Source organism: Eubalaena glacialis, chromosome 6 (genome assembly GCF_028564815.1).
Source record: "Eubalaena glacialis isolate mEubGla1 chromosome 6, mEubGla1.1.hap2.+ XY, whole genome shotgun sequence".
Lineage (NCBI taxonomy): Eukaryota > Metazoa > Chordata > Mammalia > Artiodactyla > Balaenidae > Eubalaena > Eubalaena glacialis.
Genome location: NC_083721.1, coordinates 70,967,202 through 70,989,526, shown reverse-complemented (window position 1 = coordinate 70,989,526; position 22,325 = coordinate 70,967,202). Strand labels below are relative to the sequence as shown.

The following is a 22,325-nucleotide window of genomic DNA, read 5'->3' as shown; positions in this document are numbered from 1 at the left end:
AGAACTTCCTTTTGGTACTTTTCAAAATAATTTCTTTCTCTTTATTGATATTCTCTGTTTGGTGAGATGATATCATCATACCTACTTTTACTTCTTCAATTATAGTTTCCTTCAGCTTTTGGTTTTTTTAAAAAAAACATATTTATAATGGCTACTTTGAAATCTTTGTTAAATCTGATATCTGGTCACTCTCACAGGCATTTTCTGTTTCTTGCTTTTTCCAGTGTGTGCTTTTTATCCATTTGTTCACCCCACCCCACCCCCCCATCATATATTTCTGTTTCTTTTCATAGCTCATAATTTTTTGTTGGAACCTGGACATTTAGATAATACATTGTAGCATCTCTGGGTACTGATTCCCTCACTTTTGGGGCTTGTTATTGTTATTTGCCTGCTTATTTGTTTAGTGACTGGCTGGATTATTTTAGTGGGAAACCTCTGATGTTGCTCCTCAGGGGATGCAGCCTTGGGTATGCCCACAGTCACCCTGGGATGACACTGGTCTTCGCAGTCCTCTCTTTAACTTTCTCTTTCCCTGACCACACCCAGCTGTTAAATTCCACTAATTTCCAGCTCATTACTCTATTGCTTTCAACAATGTCCTGGGGTATAAATATAGATCTGCTTCACAGATCTATCCAATCAAATCCAAGTTCCTTTGAAGGGACAGTTCCTGAGGTCACTACTTAAGATTTGTTCTGGCCCCAGGAAGTCTCTTTCTCTCTGGCAAACCAGCCTGCCTACTATTTATCCTATATCTCCAGTGACTCTAGAAACCTTCTCCCAGTTGCCTCTCACCATAACTTCCCTAAGGGCATTTTTGAGAGTGCTATTGGCTTGAACTTCTCTACTCTCTATTGCAAATAAATGCAGTTGCTTTGGGACAAGATTTGGGGCTCTCTGTTTTATAGTTTGTTTCTACTCCCAGGCAACACTATTTCTCGGCAGTGTTGTGCCCATGGTACAGCCTCTGCTCCATGAGTGGGGACTAGGCAGAAGAAGGAGTCCCCACCTCTTGGCCACACTCACCTAGAACTTAATTGCAGCAACAGGTAGCTTGGACCAGGATAGGAAATGTCCTATCTGGGAAGACAGTCCTTCAATTGGGAGCTGGGGGCAAAGGAGACCCTGTGTTCTTGGTTGCACTAGTCTGGAGTAGCGTTTCCATTTCATTGAGCTGGGAGGTGGGAGGAAAGAGGGTCCTGGTTCAAATACCACAGATTCACTGTTCTTACCAAGTTTTAGTAAATTTTCTTGAATAAATGTTTCTTCATTTGCTGTGTGCACTTAGGACCATTTCTAGAGACTTTAAATGGTTCTTTTAAAATAATGTCCACCAGTTTCACTGGAGAGTAGGTTTGCAAAGCGCCTCATGCTGTCATACTAGAAGTGGACTCTCTTTCAGAACCTGTAATGCTTTATTTTAGGGCGTGACTATTTTATAAATACATATACATCTCCACAGAACAACAGTTCTCTAACTTTAATATGTACATAAATTACCCATGAAACTTGTTAAAAAATGGAGGTTTGGGGGCCTCATCCCCCAGAGATTATGATTTTCTAGGACTGGGGTGGAAGCCAAAAAGAAATCTACATTTTTAGCAAGTCTACTACAAGATTCTTTGAAAAAAAAAATTGTACTAAAAAGACTAATGCATACAAGCTAAGACTCATCTCTTCTCTTTTTCAACAGGTTTTATGTGTACTAAGAGACTTTGTGGCTATGACAGGGTCAAATCCTGGCTATTAAACATCACAGTAGTGTGTGTGCCTGTGTGTGTGTGTGTGTGTGTGCGTGTGCGCGTGTGTTCCCCAAAAGCTGAGCTCTCTGGGGTCCTCCTTTTTCTTAATTCTGCCTTCTGTTGTGAAAGGCTTTCTCACAAATTCTCCTTCCCCTGAGTGTGGCCTCCTGCTCTGATGGGAGTGTGGGCGATGGAAGTGGGGTCACTTCATCATAGGAAGTGCTGTCTGTTTGGGGGTAGGGAATTACTTGCGGAATCATGGTTTGAGGCTGTTGAGAATCAAAGATGACAGAGGACCCCAGAGCAAGGCTTCTCAAATTGGGGTCAGGAAACCTGCTCAGAATCTTTACCTCTCTTGCACCAGATCTGGTTTTTCCTTGGCGCTACCATTTGTAACTTTCTCTCAAAACAAAGAGAGCACCACAGGCTTTGCTGCAATTGGTCTGATTTGCACACCATCAAGTGGCAGTAGGTGCCTCTGGTGAGCAAATTAATAGGATTAAAGCAGCTATCAACATGCCGCAGCAGAAAGGCTTCCTACTGTCCAGCTGCACATGGTTATCACTAATGTGAGTCCTCACAGTCGTAACAATAGAAAATGAATATCACTTCATATTTTAAAACTCTAGACAGAAACCATTAGCAATTTATCTTTCCCAAAGAACCGGCTAATTAAAATTGTAAATAAGACTGTGTTATGTTTGTATGTACTCCTGTGAGTGTCTTTTTCATGAGGAACTAGAGCACAGATGGCTACCTGATTGTTCTGTCGCGTATTACAGTACAACCCGACCCTACTTCCATCTGCCCACACTCCCATCAGAGGAGGAGGCCACATTCAGGGGAAGGAGAATTTGTGAGAAAGCCTTTCACAACAGAAGGCGAAATTAAGAAAAAGGAGGGCCCCAGAGAGCTCAGGAAACCTGGCTTTATGAGGCACTATAAGAAGCCAGAGAGTATCTTCCTACTGGGTTTAGTAGGTGGGTTATTATTATTATTATTAAAGATCAAAAGAGGGCTTCCCTCGTGGCACAGTGGTTGAGAATCTGCCTGCCAATGCAGGGGACACGGGTTCGAGCCCTGATCTGGGAAGATCCCACATGCCGCGGAGCAACTAAGCACGTGAGCCACAAGTACTGAGCCTGCGCGTCTGGAGCCTGTGCTCCGCAACGAGAGGCCGCGACAGTGAGAGGCCCGCGCACCGCGATGAAGAGTGGCCCCCGCTCGCCACAACTAGAGAAAGCCCTCGCACAGAAACGAAGACCCAACACAGCCAAAAATAAAAAAAAAATTAATTAAAAAAAAAAAAAAAAAAAAAACATCAAAAGAATAGGATTCCCCAGTGGAAAATGCAAAAAAACATGTTATAACAAAAAGCCAAAGATCAACCAGTTTTAACCTTTTTCTTTCAGAGTTGCTCATGTACCATACTCAGTGGGGCATTATACTCCCACACTCTCCACATTTTAATAATTGATAGCCTTTATTGGTACCAATTCACAGACAAAATTTAGGAAATTTCTGATTTTGCTTCCACGATTTAATGATATGCAATTATTTCTCAGTAATGGTCACCTCAGCTGGGGTCGGTCTTTAACTGGTATATAAAACTAGACATATGAAAACAAAACTTAAAAAACAGATAAATTATAACTAGATCATCTTCATTTACCAAACAGTATACCTAGGGGTTCTTTAAATTATAAAGAAGAATTGGTACTTTATAGAGTTAACTCACAGACCATTAATTACTATCAATGAATGAACAATAAGCATTAAGTCAATACTGATTATTAATTGAAAAATATACCTGACCTCCCCTCATTTAAATGGAGCCCCTTTTGTTATCCTCCATCGTAGCAGCGCTTACTCTTCCAACACGAGACTTATTGATTTGTATTTATATATTTACTTATGAGATTATATAATACCACCTGTCTCTCCACTGGAACCTCCATGGACAGACCATTTTGTTCACCACTATATGCCCAACATCCAGCACAATGTCTAATCCTTAATTATTTGTGGAATGAATGAAGAAAGAAGTCATGAGATTCTTGGGATCTTACATTGGGGAGGGTGATCGATAGGCTTTAGGATTCCCTTGAATCCCCTGAAAATGCCTAAAAAAAGTTGTCCACATACATTTCTCTGGAGAGAAGACCCACAACTTTCATTAGATTTCAAAGGGGTCTGTGACCTCCCCGAAAGGTAAGGGATCACTGGCCTATTTCACTGATAAAACAGGATTCAGTAGCAAAGAACTCACCTGTAGCCTGAAACAAAGCACGCTGCATGTACCTTCACATGGACAGATGTGTGGGCATATGTATAGGTTCTTTTCCAAGAACCGAAAAGGAAATGCCTCAGTGAACTTACAAAACAATCCACATTCCCACTTCCCCTGAGTAACTGATCATTCCTACAGTCACTGGGCTCCAGCAGTAGCTGCTTAAATTCATCTGTTTCTTGGCAGCAACATCCATCACTCAGGCCAGAGAAAAGGAGTCTGTAATTCCCTCTATTCACCTCCTTGGGTTGCTGACATCCGTCTTAGGGGAAGTCCCTTTTAATAAGAAACCTGTAAACCTCCCAGTTAACAAAAGCACCTTCGGTGTTTATAACGCACCAGTTCAGCCAATTTGATCAAACAACCCTGGGATTTCCCTTCCCCTGCCCTGCAGCCAGAGAGGAGAGCCAGCCTAATCAGGCTAAACAGGCCTCCGAGTGCTGCAGGCACTCACCGCAAGGGGAGACTAGAGATGGGCTGGAACATGCTAATTGGCTGTTGTATATTAAACCTCCTCTTCCTCCCTCCCAGCTCCAGAAGATGCTTCCCTTCAGTAAATTTCCTCCCTAGTTTTTATTTTTTTTGTCCAGAAAATGGAGACTTCAGAAGTAAATTTGTCAGAGGAAAGGTTTTTGATGTGTTATTAACTCTCAGTTATCCATATTAACAGAGAAGAGCAGTGGTGCAGATAATTCAAAGCCAAAGGCTCTTTCTATTTAACTTTGTAGTTCATTGTTTTGAGGGGCTTGATGGTAGACTTACCTCCCTAATTATGTTTGTCTTTGCTTCTTATTAAAATGAGTTTGTCTGCCTTAGGGCCAGGCAGTTGGGTGACATGAAGATTCTGGCACAGAATTTGTAAAATTCACCAGGGGAAATCCACAAGGCACACAGATAATCAAACCCAACTAGATTTGAGTTCATGTTCTTAATCACCTGTGATCAATTGGTTTGCTCCTCTGTGACTAAAGTGAGCCTGGGATGAGACATAATTATAGAAGACTAGTTGGACTAGTCTTTGCATTTAGATGAAGACAAGACTGCTGTGGCCCAAATTGGTAACACAGTCAATATTGATCTTTTCCCTGCCTGGTCCCACAACCTTCTATTCTGCAGCCAGAGGTCCCTTCCCATGCAAATCTCACGCTGTTCACCTCTACCTTACATCCTGCAATGGCTCCCTGTGCTAATCATTAGGGCTATTCACAAGTACCCACTCTCTCCTCCCCGACATGTGGAGGTAGGACCATATACCTCCACCCACGATGTTAGATGTGGCCGTGTGACTGGTGTTGGGTAGTGAAATGCGTCACTTCTAGGCGGAAGGTTTCAGAGCTAGCGTGCGCTTGGCTACTTGCTTTGTCTGCTGAGGCACTGGCTGCATCTGAGACAGTGGCTGCTCCCTCAGTCTGGCAGTCTCATCAAGTGAGGGCGATGAGCACAGCCCCCATCAGCCAGTGATGGGTATGTGGTAGGAACAAGAAATGAACCTCTATTACTTTAAACCACTGAGATTGTATGGTTCTTAGGTCACTACTCAGCATCTCTATCACCGCACATATCAAGCTGTACCATGACTGTCTGAGTTATCTCCCTAACTAGACACTGAAAACTTGAGGCCAGAATTATTTCTGTGTATAACATAGTCCAGTGTATAACATTGTTAAAACAACTCCATAGAAAATGAAATTATCTTCCTTCCTGGCCTCTGTGATCCTCTGTGTTTATGTTTTTCTAACACCCGCCCCCCTCCCAGCATCACCAGATGAAATGATATGGTGTCTCTGGAGTTCAGATATACGGGGAACGGTGGAGCTATTCTTTTGTACCAGTAGTACAAGCAGGAAGAGCTGGCAGAGGGGAGAGACAGAGATGTCGAGGCATACTTAGGCTGCAGACATTTCAGATACAGCGGGTTCAAGGGGCAGACAAGATTTCAAAGTCTTGGGGAGACCACATGGAAAAATTACTATCCCAAAGTGTTAGTTTTACGAGGGATCACAGGTGTCATCTGGACTAGATTCCTGTATCACCAGCATCATCATTATCATAATACCTATATTTACTGATAATGGACTATGCACCAGGCACAACTCCAGCCACCTTACAATTAACTCATTGAATCCTCACAACAACCCTATAAGGTGGCTAGTATTATTTCCATTTTACAAATGAAGAAATGGAAGCACAGACAGGTAAATTTCCTATGGCCACACAGCTAGCAAACATCCCTCTCTGAACTCAGCGTCTGCTTGAAGTCTCCCCATCCCGGGGGTCTCACTAACTTCCAGTACATCCCACCTCTTGAACCATGTGCTGCCTCCCCCTCCAACTGCCGTCCCCTGGACCATTCTGCCTCCTAGACCAACACAAAACAATTCCACCCTCTTCTCTCCAAGGCAGCCCTCCACATAACTGAAGGCAGCAACTGTGTGTCCCGCAAGGCTCCTCTTCTCTAGTCTAAGCAGCCCAGTTCACTCAACCGTTTCCAACGCGCCACAGCCTGAGGTGCCTCTCATCCCAGCTTAGTGACTCACACATGCCAGTGGGTTAAGTCAGCGGAGTGGAACTGGGCACTCTCCTTTCTAGTCTTGCACTGGGCTGATGGCTTCTACAACCCCAGCACGTTCCTTTCACCATGTAAAGCAAGGTCCGGAGGCAGAAATGAGACCATAATCTGCTGCAGGAACAGCCGGCTCACCACGTGTCCTGCACTCGTCCCTATCTTGGCAAATGGAATGCTAAAAGGGGCCGCGTGTTCAGAGTTTCTCCTTCCTCCTCGGCTTGGAAGTCTGTTTCTGCCCTCTCCACCGCGGCCCCATCCCCCTCGTTATTCTCCTGCCCCCGAGAAGACACCCTGCACTCACCATGGAGTTCATGGCGAAGTGATTGTGCTGCGTCTGGAGGTCGAGGGCGTGCTGGTAGCTGACTCCAATCTCTGTATGGCTCTGGAGGAATAACTCCTTGTTGTGGCTTATCCAGTCGAACATCTAGAGGGGAAAAGAAGGCACACAGTCATCAGGGGGGTATGGGTCCAACAGCAAGGAACTTTCAGGGCTACTGGGAGAAAAGCAGCCTTCCTGCTGGGGCCCAGTGAGGACCAGTCATCGTGCTCAGGGCGGGGGTGGCCCACAGCCTGGCTTCCCAGGAGAGCCCTCCCCCTTAGCAGAAGGCCCTGCCACCAGCCTCCATGTTTCCCTGAAGAGCCTAGGGGAAGAGAGAAAATGAGTAAGAGGACCAAGGAGAAGGGGGAGGAAGCTGCTCACTTTCCCTAGTTACTTCCCCTTTTAAAAGCTTTTAGAAATCGTCAAAAGCCACGCCCCCCTCAATGCGAGCTTTAGGGACAGGTGAAGTGGAGACAAGTGGGAGGTTTAATCCACTCCCTACTGCACGAGCAGGAGAGAGAGACACTTGTTGGAAGCCACAGGGCATCCTAACATGCCCCATCCCACTTACACTGCCCAACCACACATTGTTGAACTGACTCTGAACGCAATCAACTTTTCTTGTGACTCCACAGCCGCACAGTTCCAGGGTTTCTGCTATGACCCATGAGGAACCAGAAGAGGAGGATTTTAAGGGTAGAGTAAATACTGCCTAGCACAGTGGGCACTGAGCCATTTTCCTCCCCATGGCTCTGTACTTGGTTTTCATTTAGGTTTCCACCTCTCCCACAGGTGGCCCATTCACTTTTAGGGGAGCTAACCAGAACCTCAATTCCAAGGGAAAGCCTGGTCACTCTAAGGGTTATCCCTTCTCAGGACACCAGATCTAAGCCAATCAGTGTATGACATTTCCTGACGCATGGGATTGTCTTAGAAACAGGAATGTTATCCAATTCAGTACAATAAAACACAAAGGGAAGTTTGCTGGAAGCTTCTGGGAAAACAGAACTGTAGTTGTTTAGTTATGACTTCTCTTCCTCTGATACTGTCATTGGGACCTGGCACCTCAAATTGCTATAGCCATTCTGCTGGCAGCTTGAGGGTGAAGCCAATGGGCAGAGAAAGAGTGTAGCCAAAACAATGGCAGGAAACAAGCAGAGCCCTGATTAAGCCTTGCCTGATCTCCACACTGTGTCTGGACTTCCTTAGTACCTGAGCCAAGAAATCCTCTTTATTATTCAAGCTGGTTTAATTTGGATTTTCTGTAATTCTCTGCCCAGAGTAGTCAAGTGATATAGCCAGGAAACGTGCTAAACCTTTGGAGAAGAGGATTGCTATACTTGGAACTCATGGTCCATAGTTTGGGATGAGCTAAAGGCTGCAGCTCAGTTGCAGAGCAGAGCAGGGAAGAATGGAGCACAGGTGTAGGCTGAGAAGCTGCAAAGATCACGCCAGCTTTCCTGGAGGCAGAACCACAGCCTCATTCCATTTTTCCCCTTTAAACAGAAAAGCGAATTTACTTTTTCAGTTACGTTTAACCAGCATTTATCGGACATTCATTATATGTCAGGCACTGTACAAGGCAAAAACGATTAATATGTGGTTCTTGAGTTTAAGTGGCTTAAAAGCCAGTGTGGAAAGCAAACATGGACTCAGATACAGTGTTAGCACAACTTGGCATATGACTTGATTAAAATCACAACTCAACAAAGAAATCTATCAAGATAAAGGTCAGTGTGGTGTATCAAGGTAGCAGCCTCTCTTGATGGTGTGAAGAGAGGGAAGAGCAAAGAAGGCTTCCCAGAGGAGGCGACACCTGACTTGACCCTGACTCAGGTAGGAATTAGCCAGGTGAAAGAGTGAGATGTGGGCTCCAGGCAAAGGGAAGATCAAAGGGGCAGAACTGTGGGGCAGGCCAGTGTGTAGAGGGCTCTGAAAGCACCACTTCTGTGCTTCTGGACCTGATGTGAGGAGAAGATGTGGCTGGGGAGGTAGAAGGGACCATGGAGAGCCCTGGACACAGGCTTTAGGAAACCTGGACCATACACTGCGGGCAGCAAGATGTCAGGGGAGGGTTGTAAGCTGAGCAGTGAAATGTGATGTGAGCTTTGAGAGCAGCATGGGATGTGGACGGGCGGGGAGAGACGGAGCAGTAAGAATGGTTAGGAGGTTGTAATCCTGGGGAGCAAGAGTGAGAACCTGGAAACCCGGATGTGGGGAGTGACAGTGGAGTCTGTGAAGTGGGCAGAGTGAGAGCTACTAGGAAGGGACTGAGGACTCCCAACTGTTTGGGGAGGGAGGGTGAGAAAGAGAGAGGGAGGACAGCCAGGTATCTGGCATGGCGCCCTGGATCCTTGTAAGAGAAGGTGCCACCATGGCACCACCTCAAGAGGAGGGCAAGAAGCTGGGGTGGGGGAGGAGAGACAGCAGGTTCCGTTTCAGATGCTGAGTTTGAGAGGCTTAGGAGACCTTCAGGTGGAGGTGTCCTGTGGGCAGCTAGAGTTCTATCTGGAGGTCAGGAGAGGGACATCAAGGCTATGACAACCCATGGTTAAGTATAAGCACATCACCTTCCCAAGGCAAATGGGCATGATTTAATTTGGAGATGATTCTCCCTTTTGAATTACCCAGATCACTTCCGGCTACCTACACAGATAAAGGGCAAAAGTATCATCCTTCACTTTCAAGTGTCAGCAGATGTTCCAGGCCGGGGGTGCCTGCGGAGGCTGGGCAGGATCGGTGGCGTGCGCCACCCTGGGTCCGCCAGCCACAGCCAACCCCACACCACAGGCACGCGGTCAGCGCTTTTAAAATTACTATTAAGGACAAGAGGGGAAGAAGACAAGTGCCCCAGGAGTCTAAAGGAACTTCATTGTGTAATTTTTGTTCTTTGAAATTCTGCCTCTCAACCCCATTTAAAAATAATCTGTCATTTCTTTCCCTTGTTGACCAAAGAATCAATAAAATTAATGAAAATCTGAAATGCCTGAAGTCCTTGGAACTTAGGATGAAAAGTGCTCACTCATACTTTCTTGTCTATCCCAGTGGCCTAGAAGTGACCTTCTCTGTATTTTCTGTTAAATGAGTATTTAGATATGCTAATAAACAGAGAGTTATGTGCTAGCACCAGAATGATTAGATTGCCTGGCGTCAGGTCCCTACTGGACTACAGAGCAAGGAGAGCCGAACACGGGCCAGTTAGGGAGAAAAGCAATAACAACAGTGAGTTAAAAGGCAGGCAAGAGTGGAGAGTGCTGGAGGAACCGCACGCCTCATTGAATGGGCTTCTCACACAATGAGGTCTGCACCCAGGCCACTGCGCCCCATCTGCCTTCCATACTGGAGCACACGAGCTGTCCCTGGGGGCTGCGCATTCTGGGAAAGTTCAGCTATGCCGGAGGCTAGAGGCAGTGCTCCAAGGAGGTGACACTCATCTCAGGCATCTAGGGACCAGACAGTTGATGTGATATCAGGAACCACGGTCTCTCCAACATGGCTGTTTCCTAGGGACAGTCTCAAGTCTTCTCTAGGCCTGAATCTGCTGCCTAATTGTATATAATACTCACTTCTGTGAACCTGGTTGCCTGCAAGGGTCACCAGCATTTCTGCTGCATTCACTGCAACTGGCTGCAGAGAGAGAATGTGTGTGCGTGCACGCATGTAAGCACCCATGTGCGTGTGCAGTTAAGTGGGATGAGGACTAGGCTGGTTCTGGGCCTGGCTCTGTCACTAATTACCCATGAGACTGTGGGCGAGTCTCTTCATTTCTGGGCTCCTCTTCATTTCCAAGGGATAAGCAGTACCCAGAATGGAGGTAAGCATCCTGGTTTACAATCGGCTCAATTTGGAAACTTACGGAGTATATATTTTTCCATTCAAAATAAAAATTGGTTTTATTGAGTCTCCTGGATCAGAATGCATATTCATTGCTACAGCTTACATTTCTAACTTTTGAAAACAAAGAATGACTGTAAGAAAACTGGCATTGTTCTTAATAGCCAGAGAAATGCAGCTTCTTAGTCTCAGCCTTGACATCTGTCCAGTGCTTTAGGGTTCAAAATGTCCATTCACAAGCATCATCTCGCTGCCTCCAGCAGGCCCACTTTATGGATGGAAAACAGGTTCAGAGAAGTGAAGCCCCCGCAATGGGCTTCATTCATGCCACCCAAGGCACATTCACTGAGTGTCTGTTGATCCAGGCCCTTGGGACACTGCCCTGCCTCCTGCATGTGACTGTAGGACCTCCTCTGCCCAGGCTCCACAGAGCAGCTGCCCCACAAAAGGCAACCACCAGGGCGCTGTGGGGCTCCAGCGGTGGTAGGATGCTGTCCCTCACATGGGGCCATTCAGTGGCCAGTACCTGGCCCCCTCCTCTCTGCCTCCCACCTGCCCCCTCAGTGCCTGGGGATGGCTGATTCAAACAGCTCCACTTCTCTCAATAAATACTTAGTGAATGAAAGAAATGCATGAGGGAGTTGGTCACAGGCTCTGAGGTTGCTAATCTCCAGACAAGCTGACCCTTTCTAAACTAGGACATTTTATGATTTGATCTATTTGAATTGGGCTCTCTGGAAGACACCTGAACTAGACACTGGAACAAAAATCTAAAGAAAAAATAACCCAAAAAACTAAAGAAAATATCTCCACAGTGGTTTCAAACATTTTGAACCATCTTTTTTCTTTTGAGAAGATACAAATGGTAGGTTCAACAAAATGTAATAAAACAACAAAATTCCTCCAGGAGGAAAGTTCATGTCTAAATAATGAAATTTTATCTCTTTGTTTGGAAACCAACATAGTTTTGTCTCATTAAGAAGATAGATGTTACATGTAAGCTACTTGGGGTTTTTTTTTCCATGTTTTGCAAAGTAATGTTTTTAAGCTGGCTTAAACTCAGTGAAAATATAAAAATCTAGTTCTTAATATATAATAAATGATCAATGAATCTATTTAAATGCAAATTAGGAAAATAAACAGAAACCTTTTTCTCCTTTTCTTTTAAATATGGGGATAGCTAAAAGGTTATTATTGTTCTGTTTTTAATAAAGCATAAACTATTTCATAGAGCAAGGATATTAAATGAGGATCTTGGGCTTATTTTCCTTCATTTGCCAAATTTAGCAACAGCATCTGATTTAGAGTTTTAACTTTCAAACTACCTTACAACCTAGTGTTAGTATTTTATACTGTCTAATTTAGATTACATTGGTTTTAATTTGCTCATATTCAGGTTTGGTGACTTGACTGAGAGGACAGAAGACAACCAATGGATTTTCTTTCCTAAATATGCACATTCCAGTACCACTTGTTGTCCCCTGTTACCCTGCTTGGACACTGCAGCGACCCATCCATAAAAGCCTGTGCCCTAAAGAATACTAACAACCTCCTTGCCAGAGAACCTTGCTACATCTGAAAACTTGCTGTGCAGTCAACTCCAAAATAAAATGTTATGTGTGTTATAGTGCAAAGAACAGAGGCTTCAAATCAGGAGACTTGGGTTCTAGTGCAGATCTGCTTTATAAACTTGGACAAGTTAGGTTAATGGTCTAAATCTCAGTTTCCTTACCTTGAAATGGGGATAACAATTTACACTATTTCAACCTTAGCATAATAGTAAGATTCAAATAAGACAATGGTTTCATGCTTCGGTAAGTGCTATATACCAGATAGATTTTAAAATCTATATAGTGAGCATATTCTATTGCACATAGTTCCCTAACGTTTTGTTTTAGAGCACAAAACAGACGAAAGGTGTGGATTTAAAACTGCATTGTGTTCACTTTGCAAAATCACCATGGGCTCATGGAAATCACATCTGCAGCTCATACATAAATATCCACAGCCCATCCCTCCCGGAGACGCACTCCCGGTGCCACCGCAGGGCACTGCACAGACCAGGGACACCCATGCATCCTCCCACTGCCCCCACCCTGACACACACTCAGGGCCCTGTGGTGCCTTTGCCCACACAGGACTCAGAGCCCCGTACACTCTCTCAGGGTCATGCCTGAGGGCACTGTCCCCTCCTGCCCTCCCTGTGTAGCCTAACCAGGGATCTCACCCCCTCCTGCCTTGCTTCCAAACTCCCCCTTCCCCAATCCTCTCTGCCACTCCCCAACCCTTTCACTATTAGAGATTCAATCCCTTTGGCTCTTAACAGTTTTTTTACTTAGGAGAGACTCCTACTAAAATGTATTATTCCTGCAACCCCTCCTGGAATTAGTTTATCCTGGATACAGAAACAGCTTATTAAGAAAGCAAGGCACTTTGTGAGCACGACCCAGGGATGAGATCCTAAAATGGGGTGGCAGAGGAGCCCTACGCCAAGAGAGAGAGGACCTAAAGTGAGAAGTGGGTGGGAATTAAGGGCAAATTTCCCCACCTGACGACTCTGGCTGACCCCGGGCACATGTCCTCAGGCAAACAGGGCAACACACAGACCCCATGTGTGTGTTCTGGCCTAGGACCCTTAAGGCCCTTCAACTTTGTTTTCAATTATCCACTCACCTAGGATTGAGCTTTCCTGCTTTTCCAAAGCGGGGTAGAGAAAGAAAAAATAAAGGAACCCCAAATTTGGATCTAGTTTCTAGGTTCCTAGACTTCCTTACAGAAGGGAGTTTGACATCTCTCCTCTTCTGTATCCTGCAAGGCCTGCAGGCCACAGGGAGTCCAAGGTCCTGGGAGGCCATCTTTACACTGGTGTCTATAGACAGGGGAGGTGGCTGGGACTCGTGCCTGATAGACAGTTAATACATATCTACTGAGGGAGAGAAGGTGTTCTGGGCCCTGCCTGTTTTCCTTTAGGCTTTTGGAACGCCAGCTGGCATTCTTGTGTATATGGTATAAGAGAGAAGCCATTTCTATCCTTCACCATAAATCCAGCTGCTCTCAGAGGATGGCTCAGCCTGGTTACCTGGAGACCCCAGCACCGTAGCCTCAGGGATCAGCCAGGGCACCTAACAATTTCACCGGCCAGGCTGTGTCTCTGACCTGTAGACATTCTATCGATCCCCTAGCATATTTCTTACCCACTCCATCCCCAAATTCCCTAATTCCCAGATCTCAGATCTAACATCCTAACAGGATGCTCACATCCAGAACTGCCCCAGTTTCTCTGTAAAACAGGCAAATGTCCCTATTTGCTCCCACTGTGAGCAAGGAAATAACAAAACCTTTTCCCCTTCTGCATGCTAATCTGAACTTCAGTTAACACCCCAGTTCTGTTTCCCTGGAAACAGAGAAAGATAGTATGTGCCAACATGTTACTAAGTCATGTTGCCTGTGGTAAAAACACCCCTGATTGGTAAACTGTATCTGGATTAGAAGGACTATCAATAAACTATAAATAACTGATGGGGACAGCGTTCCTTGATCTTCCCTGAAGGGGGTGACTCTTGTGACTGGCGTGTCCATTGCAGGAACCCTGGAAGCTGTGCCAACAGAGGATACTGGCTTCCGTGGGGCATGGGTTGTTGAGCCATGGGAGCTTCTGCAGCTGCCCACCATAGATCTTGTCTCCTTGACCCTGAGCTGGATTGTTGCAAGGACTGTCCTGCTGGGAAACCACAGCTTCCATCTTATACTGTCCTGACTGGATCAGCGCCAAGGGTGGCCCATACCAGTCTTTAAGTCTGAATGCTTAGTAGAATCTAAGAAGACTCCTTGGTAGGTGTGGCATCCATACTGCAGAGTCAAACTCTGTGTATATAGTCTCTCCTTGTCTTCCATTTCTCCATTCTCCTTTCTCATTTTCACCTTCTCTCAATAACAGCAGTAATGGTAATGGTAACAACAACAATAATAGCAACTAACATTTGCTGAATGCTCACTCTGTGCCAGGCACTATTCTAAGCATTTAACATACTGAACTCACTTAATCCTCTCAATAACCTCCTAATTATCTCCCCAATATTAACCCCCAATATTATCATCTCCATTTTACAGACTGAGAAACTAAGGCACAGAGAGGCCCAAAGCCACAAAGCTAATAAGTGGCAGAGCTGAGATTCAAACCCGGGAGGCCTAGTTCCGGTGTTGATGCTCCGAACCTTGCTGCTCCACCTTCCAAAATGCTCAGAGCTTCATTCTGTCTACCCTTCCCATCATCAGCAAACTTTCAGAAGTGCATTCTGCCCCCCCTGCTGTTTTTGTTTTCCCTCCATCCACTTCCTCTTTAACTCCTTGTAACACCTTCTACCTTTACTGCTTTCCTAAATCTGCACCCACAGTGAAAAATAATTGCCTCCTTTCTGAGGTCTTGATCCTTCCCTTGATCTCTCATCAGAATCTGATGCATTCCCTTCTGAAACTCAACCGTCTCTGGCCTTCTACACCAGGTCATTTTCAGGGGCAGGCCATCCGGCTGCAGACATGATCAGCATGCCCCTCCTGCGTTCACAAGTCGCTTCTGAACACTAAATTCTCCCAGGAGAACCAGTGCTTTCACCCACTCACACTCTCTTCCTTGACATACCATGTCTAGTCTCAGCACGACAAAAACAATAGGAACGCTCTAATTTCAAAAGCTCACCAATCCTTCAGTTCTACACTGATTTATTAAACTTGCCTCCCACTTCTCTGGCTGCCCCTTCATGGCTTTCTTTCCTGTCCCTCACACCCTTACTGGGACAGTCTCAACCCTTAGCCCTCAGCCCTCTGCCTTTTATTCGTCAGCTCTGTCCATTTGAAAATCCATCCAGGCTCACAATTTCAACCACACAAATAGTATGTCCTGTTTCATGCGCCAGCCCCTGTGCTAAGTACCTCCACAGACTATCTCGTTAGCCTTTATAATAATGCAGAAAAAGGGTATTGTTAATTCTGTTTTCGACATAGTGAAAACTCAGTACAAAGAGCTGAAGTAAATTGCCCAAGATCATACAGCTTGTAAGTGATGGAGATAAATTTAGAATCTAGTGTCCATCTGAACCTAATTTCCTCTGCTCCAGGGTGCTCTCTAACCTTAACCTCCCCAATAACTGACAAGAATAAATATGTGCCTGGCTCTGCACAGTGAGATTTACACATGTTATCTTAAGCCCCATAGCAGCCCTACGAGATAGTAGATAACATCATCACCACCTTTGTCTAGTTGAAGAAACAGATTCAGAGAGATCAAATAACTTGGCCAAGGTCACACAGTCAGGGTGCATATTAAAGACTCAAATCTAAGTCTATATGACTCCAAAGTCCACGCTTTTAAACCACTATCGAATTGTCTCCCAAATGCACACCTAAATTGCAGATGATTCCTAGTCACATGGTGCCCATGGATTCAATGTGAATATCCCCTTGCTGTTTCAGTAGCATCTAAAACTATTCTGCCTGTTCTATGAAAACTCTTACCTTCTCTTGACACCCCACATCTTTACCCCGCCCATTTGTTCTCTTTCCTCAAATCACTCTGAAATATACCCTTCACTTTCCACTGCTACTGATACTCACCACTCAGCCCCTCCTGCCAAGATTACTGCAATTACTCCCTTACTGATCTCACTGAGTCTGTTTTCTTCCTTATACCCAGCAATCTGCCCCCACCAGGTTCACTGCTCTAATACACTGCTTTCACCCTGTCATTCCCTCAGTCCAAAAAAAAAAAAAAAAAAAAAACCCACAAAATTATTGTTGCTATCTATTACCTATATTGCAAAATCCAATCTCCTTACTCTGGCATTCAAGGTACCTCCCCTCCACCTTCAATTGGTCCACATCTGCCTTTCCTCCTATTCTTTTACACCCCTGTCCTACACCAAGCATCCTTTCCTGTCATATTCTATTCACTTCCATGCAAATACACCACACCATGCTCATTGCCACCCCCGTGTTTGTGTTGACATCTTTCCTTCCATGAAATACTCCATATCCAAATATCCAAATTATTTCTACCCTTCAAAATACAACTGAAGTCTCACTTCCTCCAGATGTCTTCTTTGAGCAACTGAGCCCATACTGATTTCTCTTTCCTCCAAACTCACTGTTCAAGTATCTTACCACAATAGTTCACAAACCTAGCCTTCATTCAGAACTACCTAAAGCGTTTTCTTAAAAAAATATAGCTTCCTAGGCCCTACCCTTGAGATTCAGATTCAGTAGGAGTTCTGCAGGTAATTCTAATGCCCTTTCATTTTTATTTAAACAGTTCATGTGGACTTACAGCCTGTTCTTAATGGGGTAGCTGGTATCGAACTTAACTCTACCACATGTAAACTAGTTAAAAGCATTGGTCAACAACCAACATAGACCAATGATCCTTGAAGGAAGGGAAACTACAATGTAAGCCCCATGTCCACCTTGGCTTTCTCCCTGAGGGTATTTTCCAAACTGTGGAGCCCAGAAACAGGAACTGAGCAGAGAGCAGCAGTCTTAATGGGTATAAAACACCAAGGATTAGACTTCAGGGCTGGTAAGGTGGTTGCAATTACAGTGATAGGAAGTATGAGAGAGGGAGCTAAGAAAAGGAGCCCTAAAAGTCTTCACCAAAATTTCCTTCAGGTCCTTGGCCAAATCCTAAGCTGTGCACAGGCAAGGTGAGACTCCAGAAGATCTAGCAGAGAACAGCTGTGGGAGGTGGACAGCTGAACAGAAACGTCAGAGGCTACACAGTGCTGAGGAAATGTTAGGAGTTCTAAATCAAACAGTGTAAAGAGACTTTGGTGAACACTCTGGACACTCAGTTGGGACCCCAGAAAGACCAGACTGTAAGAGTAAGACCCATATCCTAAGAATAAGGGCTATACCCTAGGACTAAAGAAAAGATGGAAGTAGATGTGTCATAGCAAAGCCTAAACCAAGGCTCAATAGGATCACGATCTGTAGTTTAACTGCAGCCCAGAACAAAACTTAACAATATTTAGAGAAGGATAACCTAATCAAGAGTCTGTACAGTACATCATCTACAATAACCAGTAAATTATTCAACATATGAAGCAGAGAAAAGTGACTAAGCATAAAAAAAATTAAACAGTCAATAGAAACAGATCCAGAGATGATCAGGCTATAATTTAGCAGACAAAACTTTCAAAAGAATCATGATTAACATCTTAAAGAGAATAGGAGGGAAAGGGACAAAATGGATTAAAAGATGGAACATGGCAACAGAGTCCAGTGTTCTGTTTCTTGTAGCCAAAAGAATTCTGATATAAATAGTCACATGCCCATGATGCTCAGTACAATATTTTATTCACTTACTGAATGCCCACTGTATTCCAGACATTGGCTTAGAGACTGATGATAAAAGATCAAGGTCAGAGTCTAGTGAGGGAGACAAATGTATTCAACAGTCTGTCAACTTTAAGTGTGACAAGTACTATGAAACACTGTAAAGCAACTATACTCCAATAAAGATGTTAAAAAAAAAAAGTGTATATGATGGGCTGATAGCAGAGAAGGACTTGCTCCAACTTGTTAGAGGTAGAGACGGGGAGAAGCACGATGAGTCCCAGAAGGTCACAACAGCTGAACAATACTTGAAAGACAACAGGATTTAGTCAGGTGAAGAAGGTGTAGACGGGAAGGGCATCTGAATGAGAGGAAACAGCTTGAAAAACAGCATGGGATGTGAGCAGGTACCAAGAGCTCTAGAGCAGGACATGAGAGGGATGATGAAAGGCAGGGAGGGGCCTAGGTTGAAAGGCAAAGGTCGAAAGGCAGAACTGGGCCTTTATTCAGTGGTAGTGAGGAAACACTGAAGGAAAGCAATAAGGTCAAATTAGCCTTTAACCCTGAACTGGGTGTCTACACCGAAGCCCCCAGATACAGTCATTTATCTCATTGCAAAGAGGAGTCCAAGTCAGCCCTGATCTCACAAAACAAAATCAACTAGCACATTATAGACTTCTTATCAACTGAGGGTTCTTGCCTTCCCACCCCACTCCCTCCGCCCTTCTTTTCCCCCTCTCCTCCTTTTTCTTAAAAACCCTTCAATGTCTGGGTCAAAGAAGATAAATACAAAGGAGGAGATAAAGATAACATATGAAGGTGCCCAGCACAATGCATGACACATGGTAGATGCTGAATACACGCTAGCTCCTTCCCACTTCCCCTGGATTCAGACAGGATAAGCCGGCAGTCACAAAAAGAAGTTGCTTTTGGATTAGAGAAACCCAGGCTGCAACTCTTCATGTTCAAATCACACACTGTCCTTGAAAATGAGCACACTCCTGTTAGGCCTTAAAAGGCCACTCTCCTCGGGCTTGCCCTCCTCATGCTAAGTGTTGTAATGAAAAGTCTCACCAAGCCTATTCAGACTTTGAATAATGTTTTTTTTTTTTTTTCTTTGCATTTGATTTCCAGTCTGCTTGCTTGGATGGACTAAATTTCCTGCAGCCCTGGCAACACACACGCTACCCCACTGTGGGGAAGGAATGGTCATCCAGGAGCCAGCGAGTCAAGCAGACGAGAAACAGAACCAACCAAGCCAGGAGTCAGCCCAGGCAGCCTGGGGATATTGACTCTGAGTGGCCAAATTCCTTCCGTCTGAACCACAGATGATGATAAAATATTTTCAAGAACAGCATGAGGGAATGTTCACTCACTTCCCAAAATATAAAATTGAAGAGGTCAAACCTGATTTAATTCAAGCTGAGAAAATAGTGCCCAACTTTATCCCAGAGCTACATTTAGGCATAAACTGAGCTCTGGCCCTTGGCAAGTTAATTTAGAGGAGCTAATGCTTGTTCCTGGCCTACAAGATACACTCAATAAATAGTAACTATTATTGTTACTGCAAAAATGGAGTGTCTGTCGCACGTTCTCACCCCATCCTCCCACGCATACTAAAATCAGCTGTGGCAATTACTTGCACATCTGGGGAAAAAATTCCACATGGGCTAAGGAGGAGGTGGCCCTCCCTTCAGGAGTCCCTCTCTGAGAGAAGGGGCAGGTGCTATGCTGGAAGGGGTCTGTGCTAGGTGGGCTTGACCTTGAGCTGAGGAAGAGAGCCAGCACTCCCCTTTTCCCTTCTCCCCTCTTCCTGCAGCAGCTTCAACAATGGGGCTCAGACAGGTGGGGGACCACGAGGGAGCCAGGCTCAGGCACATCCAGGAGGAGTTGCTCAGTCGTGCTTCCAGCTTCCAGACCACACCTGGTACAGCATACCCCACAGGAGCTCAGGAAAGACTTAGGAATGAAGAGCCCAATCTTCAAAACCCTCAGTTTCTCTAACAATCTTCTTCAGAGGACTAAGGTAAATGCCTGTGCTTAGATAGAGCCACCGTCCCTAAGAGTAGGGCAGAAACGCAATAAACAGATAACTCTTGGTAATGTTTATGGTAACCTTCATCACCACTTCTCTGACCTTTCTGTGCCGTAAGAGAAATTAACATTTGAATTTAGTCTTTCATCCTTCTTCCAAAGTGTTTTGGGCTTTCTTTCCACCTCTGTCCTGGGGTCATCATCCTCACATGAAGGCCTTGTGGTTCCCTTAGCTCTCCGCCTTGACCTCCAGTTGGTCACCTGGTCCCATTTTCTTTCGTTCAGACTATCTCCAGGGTTTGTCCCTCTCCTTTCCATTCCCACTGTCACCTCATCTGCCCACACTTGGATTAGTATAAAAGGACCAGAACTGGTTTCCCTGCCTCCAAATCTCTCTCTCCATTGCAAGATGAAACTTGCTAACACCTCAGTTTTCAAGCAAGAGCACTGGAGTGACGTCTCTTGAAACGACGCAACAGTAGGTGGTGCTCTTGTGCCAGCTCAGAGCGCTCACAAAACTTCTGTTCCATCAGGCAGCCTAGTGAGTACAGACTGTGCCACGGGCCACTCTTTATTTGGCACTGACTATGTGCCTCTGGGGAACAGAGTTATCTAAGACGCTGGCCCTGACCTCCAGGACTATGCAATATAATTGGGTTGGAACAGGGCCAGTTTGAGGGGGATGGATAAAGACCATGCATGGACAGATGCCTGGAGGACAGAAAGACCACCTCCAGCAGGGAAGAGCGGGGAGAGTAGCTGGACCTTCAGCTAGGGTAGGGCTTCTTTCTTTCTTTCTATTTATTTATTTATTTATACTGTAGGTTCTCATTAGTTATCTGTTTTATACATAGTATCAATAGTGTATATATGTCAATTCCAATCTCCCAATCCATCCCGCCCCCCCCCCTTGGTATCCATACATATGTTCTCTATGTCTGTGTCTCTATTTCTGCTTTGTAAATAAGATAGTCTACACCAATTTTTTCAGATTCCACATACATGTGTTAACATACGATATTTGTTTTTCCCTTTCCTTCTTTCTTTCCTTCTTTCCTTCCTTCCTTCCTTCTTTCTTTATTTTTGGCTGCGTTGGGTCTTCGTTGCTGCGCACAGGCTTTCTCTAGCTGCGGCAAGCAGGGTCTACTCTTCCTTGTGGTGTGCAGGCTTCTCATTGCGGTGGTTTCTGTTGTTGCAGAGCATGGGTTTTAGGCACGCGGGCTTCAGTAGCTGCAGCACACAGGCTCAGTAGTTGTGGCACACGGGCTTAGTTGCTCCGCGGCATGTGGGATCTTCCCGGACCAGGGATCGAACCTGTGTCCCCTGCATTGGCAGGTGGATTCTTAACCACTGCGCCACCAGGGAAGTCCCTGTTTTTCTCTTTCTGACTTACTTCACTCTGTATGACGGTCTCTAGGTCCATCTAGGGTAGGGTTTCAATAGGCAGATGGGAGGGAGGTAGGTGTAAACATAGGTGTGAGAAGGTGGGCCTGTGCAAAGCACACAAGAGGATGTCCTGGGGTGGAGGCTGAATGCCCAAGTCCAGTCTCACTCTCCATTCTAGGCCCTTCTGGTTTGCACCTCCTTGGACACCTCGTGACAAGGCGTGCCCCAGGGAAATATTTAGGATAAGACAAGTGCCACTCTGAGGTGGGACCAGTCAGTCCACCTATTCTGCGTGGAGGAAACCAACATCCTTTTTTTCTTTATACCAAGAAAGGGCAAGAATCCAGCTTTCCTCTGGTCCCTGGTTACTCAGGGAGAGGTGTGACTAGATTTCTGACCCCTTCCTGTGAGTCCAGGTAATCGACATGGCATGGACATCACCCTCCTACACTCCTCCCCATGCAGCCTGAGCTCCAGCCACACTGGCCAATAGATGTTTCCAGAACCCACCCTGTACCCCTGAGGCTGCCATGCCTTTGTTCATCTTCTTCCCTGCACCCCAACCTGGCCTGAAGTTTTCCCCTTCTGTGGTTCCCACGGCAGTGATAGGTTCTTTGGCCAACCTTCCCCATGTAGCAGCTGTCTGTCAGTGCCCGCCCCCCCACTGCTCCAGTGTGGTAAGGCCCAACTCCAGCTCATCTTCCAACTGCCCGTTCCCAGCACAGTATCCGGCACTTATTTAATTGGCTTGTCTTCAGCAGCAGTGTTCTAAGATCTTGCCAACCTGGGCACATGCTTCTAATTTCCTTCTCCTTCTACTAGCTTCTC

The 22,325-nt window shown here is 45.4% G+C and overlaps 1 protein-coding gene across 10 annotated transcripts in view; it reads right to left on the bottom strand.

Moving 5' to 3' along the window:
- The window catches only part of KALRN (kalirin RhoGEF kinase), a 653,671-nt gene that overhangs the window by 399,936 nt on the left and 231,410 nt on the right, over positions 1-22,325 (bottom strand). For all 10 annotated transcript variants that reach the window (XM_061194271.1, XM_061194272.1, XM_061194273.1 and 7 more), the window contains one exon: positions 6,903-7,025. In XM_061194271.1, coding sequence (XP_061050254.1) covers positions 6,903-7,025 — 123 coding nt within the window. The remainder of the gene's footprint in view (positions 1-6,902; positions 7,026-22,325) is intronic.